Genomic DNA, 12,957 nt, shown 5'->3' with positions numbered 1-12,957 from the left:
TCCAGGATTTGCTACTTGTTGTCTGTTCTTCTTTTTCTGAGCCTACTGAGCCTCACTTCTCAGGAGGTCCTACTAAGGCATGCACGTTTGCACTGCCTAGAACTACTGCTGGCGTTACAAGTGTGTGGTTGCCGGCTGGTAACCAAAAGCAAACATGACCTCTCCAGCCAACCCAGCAACGCAGGACTAGGTGCAACCACTCCTCCCACTCTGTCACAAAAACATGTTTAAAAAAGCACGAGCAACACCTGAGTTTATGGTACCATCTATTGTCGGAGCTCATGATGCCTTCAGCCTCCTGTTTGGTTGCACACAACCTAGCCATGACATTAATTTGTAGTAAAACCTTCTACTGAAGTAATTAGGAAGGGACAACTGTGTGTATGGGAAAACAAACAGTGGTTCAAAATCATCTTCATATATTTGGTTTCCCATGCAAAGAATCCAAAACCTGGTTCACAGCTGGTTCAAATGCACTTTTCTCTATTTCATGGATGGATTACAAAAGATGAGACAAAGATCTCACTTGCAGAATATGATGTGCTTTTAAGATCATGATCTCTTTCATTATTTTTTTTTTTCAGTCTCTTTGTCTTCATATCTTTTACACTGTATTTTTGTTTGGATTTAACTTTCAACTTCAGTGTTTTCAATTGTGATTTAAAATCATTAAATATTTGTGTTCCTTTAATTTGTTAGAGATTCTTCTAAATGTGTTCCAGGAATTGGTATTGAGACATTTGTTTTTGCATTTGGCTTGCCAAGTAAAGCAATGAAATTTAATTTAGAAGAAACATATATTCAGAGTTTTGTTCTGGAACCATGGATTTAAAAAAAAAACAACAACAAAACAGCAAAAAAAACCCAACTATGTGAAATTGCAGAGCATGCCATAGAAGTATTTCACAGGTTTTCCTATTAAATGGCTACTTAGCTAACCACATATTTAAGAAACCATATTGGAAGCTTATTTATGTATTTATTCACTCTTAGAGATCTAATCTTCAAAGTAGCCTTACAGGCCCTGAGGGGTAATTGAATATTTTCTTTAGGCTCATTTTGAAATCCTAACTTAAATTTATAGAGCTTGATGCCTGCATCATTTCATTTTTCTGCTGACGCCATTCTCTAGTGTCAGAAAGGTTTAAAATAGAAGCAGCGCTGTGGCTATTTTGACCCATAAATTTACTCCTCTGTCATGAAGGTGCACATTCAACACTTAAACACATCCCATTTTGTCTCAAGCTTTCATCTGTGAACTTTTGCATCAGAGACCCTCTTTTTGTCTTGTTTGTACTGTAGAGTTTGTGGTGAAAATTCCTCAGGGCTAACATAAAGTAACAATCGTTCTAAAAAGGACAAAGGCATGAAGATATATTAAAAGCTGATAATAGCGTTCCCCACGTATCACCAGTGTGCTCTGTTTGCTCTACAGCCTTACACCGCCCTCCTTGCTGCTTTCTGCTGCAGCCTGACTGCTTATGGGGGACAAAGACTGTGTATTTTATTGCTGAAAGAATGTATTTTAGAGTCAAGGGTCTCTTTGCAACCGTATTTGTATAGCAGCTTCTGTTTAAAGAAAAACATTATTGATCCAAGTGCCCTCAGAAGAGCTCATCTGTTGTAGCACATTGGGGAATGTCTTGAAAATCACTTCCCCAAGTATTTGGTTTATTTGTGCAAGACAGTGGTGTTGCCTGCTCTGCTGCACTCAGGGGCTCTTGGAATTAGTTTAATATCTGATTTTAGTGCAAAATTTAAATAAAAGACTGCAAAAGAAACCCCAGGGAAAAAAACCCAAACCAACAACAAAAAGCATAGATGGTGAACAGGTAGAGAAGGACTGGAGATCGGGTGAGGGGGCTGAGGAAGACACTGAAGGACATGTATTAAATACATGGCCCAATAAACATGCCTGTAAGATGCAGGCGGAGACATCCAAGCTTGCTTTAGAAGAGACTAGAAGTAATATAATGGCTCAGCTTATCAAGACAAGGTGCTATAGAATTTCTTGCAAAAAGCAGGTTTAAAATAACCCAAAGAAACCATTACATTGATATAGCTAAACTGTTTTCATGCTCAACAAGGAACTGTGTCCTTAAGACCGATTAGTCAGTTGTGGAATTTGGTGTGCTAACATAGGAATCCCAGGACAGCACTGTATTGGATTTGGTAGATATAGGCAGTAAGATCATTATAGCACAGATGTATAGGAAATTTTTAACTTAGGAAAGCTGTCATTTATATTGAATTTTAATCACATGGATCAATAAAGGTTCTTCCATTCTTTTGTAAGCTGTCTCTAGAAAACAGTAGTGTATTTCTGTAGCCATAACTGCTGCAATATATAATTACATTGATATAAATTCTACCGTGTGATTTCAGAAAATCTGCTTAGCTTGATATTGGTGACAAGAGCAGTAAGGAAGATTTTTGTAGGCAATATTTTGGACTGAGACGACTTCTATTTTCACACAGAGAATGAAAGCCAGTGCTGCACATTTATGCAAGTGGTAGTAAGATATATACACAAAACCATCACGCTAAGAGTAAATACTTCAGGATCTATGGTCGTTTTCACTAGTAAGTTAGTAAGAAACTCGCCATTACAAGTATAAATAGTGATATTTTTATTTCCCTGGAAGATGCAACATTAAAAAGCACATAATAAAGCAGAAATTTAGTAGCCAGTATTAAGACTTCACATTTTTTAAACTTTTTTTGGGAACTTCTAGGAGCAAAATTCATTGGAACTTTTCCCATCCCGGACACCTATAACCCAGATGATGACAAAATCTACTTCTTTTTCCGAGAAATATCACAAGATAGTGGCACATCTGACAAGACAATCCTTTCCCGAGTTGGGAGAGTTTGTAAGGTAAGGACTCTATGCTTTTATTTTATTTTCTTTTCTTTTATTTTATTTAAAGGAAAAAAAACCCCACACCTGTTTGGTTTGTTTCTGTGGGAAATCTGTTTTCCCCTTCAGATGAGAAGGAAATAGTGTTGTTACCTAATGAGCCACCACACTAATTTTTCTGAATGTAGAGTGCTGATGCACTCTGAAATTTATTTGGCTGGAAAACAGACCTGATATTGACTGTGTACCTCTTTTTTAAAAAGCTATTATGCCTATAAATTATACTCCTGTGTCTAAACGATAATGCACTGACCTTCAGATATGCAAGTGACCTGCTTTATTTCATAAGCTTTCAGCAAGGATTTATTTATCGAAGTGCACACAATGGCAAGGTATTAGAGTTTTTGTTGAAAGTGCCCACTGAATGGAGGGGATATACAAACCCATCCCTTCAGCCTCGCTCAGCACATCATTCCTGGGCATTGCTGAGAGTCGGGGTCAGTCATTTGTTTCTGCACATTCCTGATAATCAGTTGGGGTGAGGAGGAGGCTAAAAATGTATATAGTTTCTGAGCTACACCCACATCTGCCCAGAGGTTTCCTCCCCTGGGAAGAGATGCAGTCCTTGACCTGTTGACCAGGAGAACCAGGCCCTGGGTCTGCTGCAGTGTAAAAAGCTTCATTTTGTTGTTTCCTGACCTCCTTTAAATGATTACTCCCTTCACTTTCTCTTTCAATATGCTTGGTTTTTCCTCTTATGAAAGATTTCTGCTCCTGTTGGTATTCATAATGCGGACTCAGATTTTCATGAGCTGTACTCTTTTTGAAGAAGCATCTCTGTCAAGGGCAGAAGCCTCTTCAAATGGTAATGAGAAAATAAACCAATACCGGCACATGAAGACAGCAGTCAGCGTACGGTTTGCTGTTTAACTCTGGTTTGGCTGCGGTCTTCTTCCCACTACAGCAGAAGAGTCCATTGACACCCGTGTCAGGCATACTCTCTATCCACTCTTTTGTTCCGTGATACTGTAGGAACAGAAGCAGTCAGTACAAGTGCTCCTGTCCTGTCGTCAGGTCCTCAGCGAATCCACGTACCCAGGAATCAGTGGTAAAAGTCAGGAAAATGGGATTTTAAAGTTGTCTTCATATTAGGAAATATAAGCTTTGAGCATTGTGTGTCTCATGATGAAGTAGCTATCAGCAACACCATCACAACAATCACACAAGTACGTTTCTGTGATAATGGATTCAGCAGCTTTCATTTACTTGCATTTTCTGAGCAATGTGATTCTGATGGTTGTGGAATTATTTTCTTAAGAAGCTTGAAAATTATTAAACAACCAAAAGAGCTTGTGATTGGCAGTAAGAAGTGCCTAGAGGAAGAGCACCCATTCAGCTAATGGACATGCACTGAAAAACAGTGGGCACATGTATGAGTATATAAATCTACAACTGCCCTGCTGTACAGCAAGCTTATAACTCCAGTTGAGATCTCAGTGACCACAACCATTTCACACTTCTGTCCTTGACCTAACATGTTAAGAATACAAAAAAACTCATTCATAAATCAGGTTTTTAGCCAGACGAAAGAATGGGTAATCTTTAGTTGGGTATTACACAGCAGTGTGATTAATGGCAGAGTGGAAATGCAAACATATATGATTTGCTGCTAGACATGGCATTTGCTGATTATGAGAAAGCACTTAATGCATTAGGAGAAATTGGTAGACAACATTTTCAAGCCCAGGCACATAAGAGATTATAGTAAACTAAGATATATTAGCTACAGATCTCAAGCATCCTTTACCTAGAGGAAAAAGGAGATAAGATATCGTAATAAAAGCAAATATATTGCAAGGAAATTCTGATGACCATGTGTAACTGTACCTCAAATGAGACTGAATTACTGAATTTGTAGAGTAATCATGTTAACAGGAAAAAAATGTCTTGAATTTTATTTTTAATAGTCGAAACAAAACAATGGAAACTGATAAGTAAGGTGATGATTATTGTTAGTTTTACACTATTGTCTTTATTTACTGAGCACTTCCCAATGGATGCAGAATTCTCTTGAACATTCAGGCTCCTGATTTTTTGTAGATTTGTCTTAATTACCTGCAAATAAAAAAAAAAATTGTAATGCAAATTATTATAAAGAAAATAGAATTATTATGTGTACTTAATATAAATAAAATATGCAAACAGGCTCCTGTTTATGGACTAAGATCCTCTGGATCTGTGCTCTGACATGAAACATCTGCTGTACTTAATTCTCACTGATATGAGATCAGTGTCTTTGGTTGGAATGGTTGATAACATAACAATTTCTACTTGCACTGTCTCATTAAGGTGACCTGTACTGTGGGAAGTTAAGCCTTTGCCTTCTTTCCCTAGCAAGCAGAGAGTGACAGCAGATGGGAGGAAACCAGCAACTTTTGAAATGATTTGCTTGGTGTAAACCCAGTTTCGTTCTGCTGGAACTCAGTTGCTCTCTACCTCACTATGCCTTAGGGCTCCTGTACATTAATGCCAGAGACACATGCTGAAGTTAGAATAGGCTTTGTTTATAATAAGGAGGTTAGTCAATGCAGCCTGTTCTTTGGCTAATTTTCAATGGCTCAACAATACGGTCTCTCACTGATCCTTCCCCTTAGGGAAAATCTTCTGTGGAAAGCATTCCTTTTTCCCAGCTACTTTCAGACCCAGAAGATTACAATGCTCTTGCTGGCAGCTCTTCGCCCAGAGTCAAACAGCTGTCACTTGTCCTGTTCATAAGACCGTACTTACCGTCTCACAGCCTGTGCTGCCATAACGCAGCCCCTGCCGCACTAAAGAGCACTGATTCAGATGTACGTCATCTGCGTTCTGTATGTCACTGGGGGATATCAGTATGAATTGGGAGGAAGTGCTTTCAACAGTCACTTTCAGAACCAGTTGTATAATTTATCATGGCAAAAGGCATTTCCTATTTTTGGTTTGAGGGAGGCAGAAGAAGTACCATTGGCCTGTCTGTAATACCTGATACCACTTATGGTATGTTCCTACTTACGTAAAGTATAATTTGTTGGGTTATTCTCTTTCTTTTCAAGTAAGGTCGTAAGTAAAAAGAAAAAAATACTACTAAAGACTAGCCAGCAATGTTTACTCATTTTCTAGAACACGTACATATACACATATGTATATTAAATGATCATACAAACTATAATTTCTTAAGAGCATGAACCCATGTATTTCTATATCTAGAAACACAGGCATAAGCTGTTACATTGTCTTCAAGCCCACACTGCTGAACCAGTTTACATCAGCTACAGACATGACAGTCGTTACACAGAGCCAGAGTTTGGAAAAAAATTAAAAAAATTTGCAGCATCCATCCACTATGCCGTCTGCAGTCAACTAACAAGCCAGCCACATTTTTGTATACATATCTGCCACTAAATGATGACATAATTGTAAATCTGTTTAAGGACAACATCACATATGCACAAATATAGCCCCAGGAAAGACCTAGTTTTCTCTCCTATTTTCCCCACTCACATAAAGTGAGAAATGAAAATCCTAACCTACAGGAGTCCACAGAAAGGTTTGGGAGAGGGAGGAAGGTTGTTGGGATTTTTGTTTGTTTGTTTTCTATATAGAAACACATTTTTTCATAGCTACAACCTCATTCTGTTGGAATGGAGTGGAAATTAGCCAAAAGCAGTAGTTTCTCTGCTGCAGTACGAAAATCCTGTTTGTTATTACAATGGTTTGCATTCGCTGTGTTACAAGCTTCTCTTTAACAGTTTCAGTGATGTATTGCAAAAGTTACGGCATGCAGTCTTAGAGACTGATTTCCAAGACCTCAGCTGGCAAGAAATCAGACTTCGGCCCCTGATGCTTTTCCCAATTTCCCAGAGTGTTCAATATCCAGAAGTGGCCTTTGTTCTAGTGGGAACAAGTGAGCTCTTTGTATTTTTTTTTTTTTTTTTACTGGTATGCCATTCCACCCTCACATATACCACGCTGTACCTGGGGACAAGAGTATAGCAATTAGGCACAGCCCTCCTGGTTAAACTGTACTTTCTAAACAGACTGGAATGTAATAATTTTAAGAGCTCCTGAGTCAAGAGCCTAGGACACACCCTGCATTCCACCTTTGGGTAATGTGATTTATTTTCAGAGCCATGAACATGAGCAGAGTTCAAGGCTATGACCTTGCCTCCTGTCTGGTGCTTGAAGGCAATTTGTATTCCCGGAATGGCGGGAGGGAGCTATTCCTCTGTAACTCCAAGCCCAGGCTCTCTGCTGGGCTCTGCCATGGGGGCTGCTTGTGTGTAAAATTTAGAAGGTGTTTTTCTTCTCCTGGAAATAGTCTAGCCATGCCTTTACTGTGAGTAGGAATAACTGGGTCATTAACATTCTTTGTATTTCTATATTGTGTAATGCATCACTGTGTAGATAATTGATCTATCTCCAAAACCATTTGAGTTGTCCGCACAGCATAATCCTTTACCGTTCAGCCCTATTAGCTTGGGTCCCGGAAGCAAAATAGCCATGTTAACATGTTCTCAGGAAGGCTAATTAGTCTGGGCTTAAAGCCATGCTCGTGCAACTCTCCTGCTTCCAGTTCTGGAGGCAAGTCATTCCAGATGAGATTTCAGTTACCGCGTATTACATGCTTACATGCTTTCTTTGTCACCGTAATATTGCCTAGCCATAATACTAGCCATGGATCACATTTTTTGTTGGCTTTTTTTTTCTTTTTCTTTTTCTTTTTTTTTTTTAAATTTCTTAATGATAGTGATTAAAACCACTTTGAATATGTCTAGAAAAACCTTGACCCTTAATTGCCCATTGAGCATCTTCACAGCAATGGGCCTTTCAGCAGCCAGCTTCTCTTGGACTTCCAAATTTGGATATTATATGCAATTTGAAAGTTTTCAAAATATGTAGAAAAGCAGATTCTCATCAAGATGATTTAATTTTAAGGGTCGATGTGTTGGAGACAGGCTAGTTCCATATAGTATAAGCTTCTAACTGTGATGAATTAAGAGATATAACATTAGGCTTTGTCAGGTCTTTTGGTCCAGCTTTCCTTATTGGCAAGGATACAGGTGTAAGCATAGGAAGTTTTGTATATTTTTGTCCCTCATGGGTGTGTTTCAGCTATGTAATTGGTGGGGTTTTTGAGGGGAAAAATCATGATTTGCAGATGAAGCAAAAATATGTAAGTTATGCTTATATATAAAGAGGTGTGACTGAATTTTACTGAGCCTCAGGGAAAATGAAAAAGAAATTGCAGTGTCAAGATGGAGCTTTAAAAACTGGATTATGGAAATGCAGCTGCACAACCTCTGAAGCAAACTCTGGAAATCATCCTGGTTTCCAGATACTCATTGCAGAAGACACTGTCAGTAACCCACTGGTTTGGAAGTGGCAAGCCTTCAGAGTTAGTTGGAGCTGAGTTCCTGTGCCTAATCCAAAGTCCTGACTTCAGAGTGCTTTGAATCAGATGTTCAAATATCTATAAGAGTAGCAAATAATGACTTTATGATATTGAAAATTTTCTGATGTGGTAAAATTACCTTCCTGCATTTTGTTTCTACCAGTACATTTAATATGCAAATGTGCCACGGTTTACAGTTCAGGCTTTGCTGCTGTTGGTTGAGTACATAGTTGTAAACGTAGACATTTCAGGATGTGAATTTCTAAAGGACTCCTTCAGATGTTGACCTACCTTTGTGTTTTGGTCTCATGCTTTTCCAGCTCTCAACGTGTGGTTGTCAATACTGTGGGCACACTGCCCCACACTAGTGACTTCAGGCACTTTTATGTACCCAAGCGAGGAAAGCAATTATCACGGATTCACTTCAGTCAGTAAAGGCAAATGACTGTTTTTTAGAGGAAGATTCCTTCCGTCTTCAACTCAAATCACTCTTTGAAGGACATATTTTCCACTGATTATAAAGGGAGGTTTGCCCTACTGGAGTCACTAGAACGTGAAATTCAAAGGATTCTTATTTAAGATGGGAAATGGTAAATTCAGACCTGTTTGTTCAGAAATAAACCATCCTATCCCAGTGCCACATCCCACGCTGCTTCACTTTCACAATTGTCTCAATACTTTCAAACCATATAAATGCTGACTCCTTCGTGACATTAATTGCATGATCCACCTAGTCACTTGAATTGCCTGTAGTTTTGTGATCAAGATTGGTACATTTCATAACATGAAGGTTTTGTTCTTTTTTTTTCTTCTTCCTGTCTTTTCATATCCTTTTAATGTATTTATATCATATAATTTATATTAAATATATAGGAAAGTTTAGGTGAGAGACAGGTAATGGCAAGTCACACACTGGAATAAACCATGAACAAGTTATACCCAAAATTTAAGGTAGATTTCCCTGATAATTCCCTTACATATTTCATTAGTTCAGCCATCACCCTTTGCTGACTTCAAATTTCCATTGAAGTTGAACATCCTAAGATGGATACAGTAGACTACATCTGCTTTGTGGTAGGCTTTGAACAGTTTTGGGGAATGTTCTTAACACTAGCAAACCTGTTGGAGGTAATCTGAGCAGGATTGCTGAATGGCCTTGCGGTAAAACGGTGCTTAATTTTATTATTTCATTTGTTCCAAACCATGTTCAAACTTGCTGTTGTCATAACCCTGTCTTTACCTGAGCTTGTTAGTGTCTGGCTTTTGGTGGGTTTTTTTTTGCAAGGTATGCTTACTAACAGTCCAGGATTTTTCTTTGTTGTGTTATTATATTTTCCAATTCAGATCCCATCCAAAGATAATTCAATAGAAACCTCTGGGTCTGATGTTTAAATACTTTCCGAAGTAAAAATCAACATTTTCATTAGTGAACCAAACAGTTACATGTGTTTAATATGAGTACATTGCCATTCTGAATGAAATAACAACAAATCTGCTTAAGGAGCAGGAACTCAAAGCTAAGACACTGTTTCTCTCACTCAAAGTTCAGACCAGGGCTTTTCCACAGTGGATGTGCTCTGCAGTCCTGTAGTTTTTGCTAGTCACAATAAAGACCCTCTTTCCCGTTGTCTTCATGCCTAGAAATCTGTGAATGCCCAGAGCAGCAGCTGTACCCATAGGTCTCATGTCAGCTTTCAAACGACACTGGGTCATCTTGCCATACATTCAGCTACTTGAGCTTCATTCTGGTTTCATGCCAAAAGCTTCCCTGGTTTGGTCCTGCTGGGCACTTGCTCATTTCAGCTGAAATGAGCCAAAAGTAGGCTGGACACTAGCCGCAGCACTGCTGCATGCTGATGACTATAGAGATATGTGTGCCCGTCTTGCTGAATCTTGCTGGCTAGATAGGCACGGACACAGGCTGAGACAAATGTTTAGCTTTTCTGTTGATTTTGGTTTTGGCATCTATATTTGACCATGGCTATGCAATCAGCTTTAGACGTGCACAGAGCTTGATGAATGATTTGATTTACAGCCCATAATCTTAATCTGTAGGAGAGACCATGTAATGCCTTTTGCAACGAGCAGTGTGGTTTACGCTAAGGGAATGAAGCCAGCCAGTACAGAGCAGTGACAGGTGGTGAGATCAGTAAATATACCACACCAACAATGAGGACCCTTTAGTCGTAGTGCCTGACACAATGGCACTGTCTCAGGATGGGGAAAATAAGCAGGGAGCCAGGACAACCTGTGCATTCGGTTCTGGACTGTGACGGACAATGATTTGAGAAAGGTGTTCAGAAATGGCAAGTCCCAGGGACCAAAGAGTAGTCCAGGGTTTTGCATGTCTGTACTCCAGACCATGAGTTTTCTGTCTCAAGTTGTGATGGTATTGGGGTCTCAAGAAAGATGTGAAAAATGATTGGAGAAGGATTCTCTGAAAACAGGAGAAAGCTTGATGTTCAAGCCACACAAATATAGAGGAACTTCTGATTATCCTTTTGGAGGAGGCAAAGAGCACATAGCCTGCACCCTGATGGTCTGAGGAGAGCTGTAGAGATACCAGGCTGATGCATCACTGTGGCAATCAAGGAGGGCTGAGTTTATTCCAAGCTTTCTTGTTGAGGTGATGTGCAACCGCACAGTTCCTATCAGGGGTCTGTGGGTGTTTGCACCTTTAGCTCTGCTGTCTAATTAGGTGCAAAAGCCACCCCAGTGGTAGACACCTTGCAAGGCACAGTCTGCAGGCTGAAGAATTGCACTGTTCTGCCAGGCTAGACTTGATAAGGGACATCGCTGTGGGTAAGCATGTAGTATATGATGCTGTTCCTCTCAATTCCTCATCTTGGTTCAGGCAGGTGAAGTTTTACATGCTGGCAATAACTGCAGTGCCCAGAGAGGTCGGTGCCATCTTATATGAAGAAATATTCAATCCTATAATGAGACGTTTTCCCCATGAAAGGTTCTGTAGCCTCATAGAAACAGCAGAATTACTACACAGTCATCACTCTTGTTATCAGATGGGGACAGCAGACACAGGGGTGAACTGACTTTCCCAAGTTTACTCTGAGTAGTCATAGTAGAGCAGTCAAACATCTAAAATCATATGTGCCTCCTTTCTTTTGTTTGTATTGCAAATGTATTTTTATTCTTTCTCAAGTCACACTTCATGTGTTGCTTGATGGTTTTGGCTCTGACCCACAGCTTGCCAAAATCATGGGAGGAATCTTTCATCTCACATCAATATGATTTGGACAAGAAATTTTGAACCTGAATTCCTGAAGGAGGAAATCTTACTTTCCCCTGTTAGGTTCAGTAGAGCCAGAAAATGCAAAGTAAAATGAAACAAATAAAAAAGAACTATGAATTTGAAGGCAGAAGTACAGAGAATATTGTTGGCTGTTTCTCCATTTATAAAGTCTGCTAGAAGGGTGGGTTTTTTCCATAATGTAAGTCTTTGCTGCAGGAGATGCCATTTGTTTCTGATGGCTTTGTACCATAGCTAAGCTTCACACAAGAGAAGGGCTCCAGGGTCTTTTGCAGTTTCAGCACTTTTTCCCTCTGTTCTCTAGCATTTCCTATTATTCAGGCCAGGAATTCCCTTTGGATGGTCTTTTTGCACATCTTGCCACTGGCTGTAATTAATAACCTGCTTCTAGAAATTCCACTCATTGTCTCTTCTCTTTTTTTTTTTTCTTTTTTTTTTTTTTTCCCTTAAGAGGCTGTTCAGGATAATTACTGTCTTTAAAGTTTTATGAATCACAGTGCTTGACATCTTTGATGTTGGTTGATTTTCAGAAAATCACACTTTTTGTCCTAATGTTCAATTTGTCACTGTTACTTACAAACAAATAAAAGATTTTAAACCCCTAAGATGCAGATGTTCTTTAGAGCTTTGTTGCCATCTGTTTTCCTGCCTGCTGGGTTCCAAGACAAACATTTGTGCATTTTCATGAAGCTACATTTATTTATAAAATGCAATAGAACAGATAATAGACAGAAAGTCTTTAATATAAGCTGATTTTTAAATCACTTGTTCATAAAGCAGTATTTTTTCTGATGGTTTTTGTTTCCATGATAAACTTATTTTTAACTAGAGTGATTGAAAAACTTGCTTTTTTCGTCAGTTATATGTAAATTTCAGATCAGAAAACTGAGATTTCTATGGAAGTCTCCCAAGAAAGATTATGATATGACCTTCATTTACTTCACAAATTTTACGTTGTAGCATTTGAACAGCATTCTTCTTGGACTTCAGAATGCCATACACTTACCTCTGCTCATTGAAGTGGTACACCAGATATCTGAATTCTTAACTATTTCCACATTAAACATTTTCTGTGTTTAAATCTGTGCGATATTTAATGGTAATATTTCCTCAACAGGTGACAGATTGAACTGCCCACCTTCTAGCTGGCAATTACCTAAATCCCTAACTCAGGCAAACACAAGTAACCAAGATTTTACAGGCACTTCTTTCTGTTAAAAAGAAGGTATTTCAGGCGGAAGCGTTGGTATCTGTTACAGTTTGGGAGATTACGAAGCAGTAAGTGCTAACTAAACCTTTATTTACATTCAAAAAGAAATGTGCAGTCCTGAGTGCCTTCATCTATGCTGTAATGAAGTTTATAATAAACACTCTTAATCCAGTGTGCTTAGAAGTGATATT

General features: G+C 38.9%; 1 protein-coding gene across 4 annotated transcripts in view; it reads left to right on the top strand.

Annotated features, from left to right (window-relative positions):
* SEMA3D (semaphorin 3D) overlaps positions 1-12,957 on the top strand; it is a 147,995-nt gene that overhangs the window by 90,186 nt on the left and 44,852 nt on the right. For all 4 annotated transcript variants that reach the window (XM_040595919.1, XM_040595918.1, XM_040595916.1 and 1 more), the window contains one exon: positions 2,736-2,878. In XM_040595919.1, the coding sequence (XP_040451853.1) occupies positions 2,736-2,878 (143 nt within the window). The remainder of the gene's footprint in view (positions 1-2,735; positions 2,879-12,957) is intronic.

This window comes from Falco naumanni, chromosome 5 (genome assembly GCF_017639655.2).
Source record: "Falco naumanni isolate bFalNau1 chromosome 5, bFalNau1.pat, whole genome shotgun sequence".
Lineage (NCBI taxonomy): Eukaryota > Metazoa > Chordata > Aves > Falconiformes > Falconidae > Falco > Falco naumanni.
Note: the sequence above shows the minus strand (reverse complement) of the source record. Positions and strands in the feature narration are given on the sequence as shown.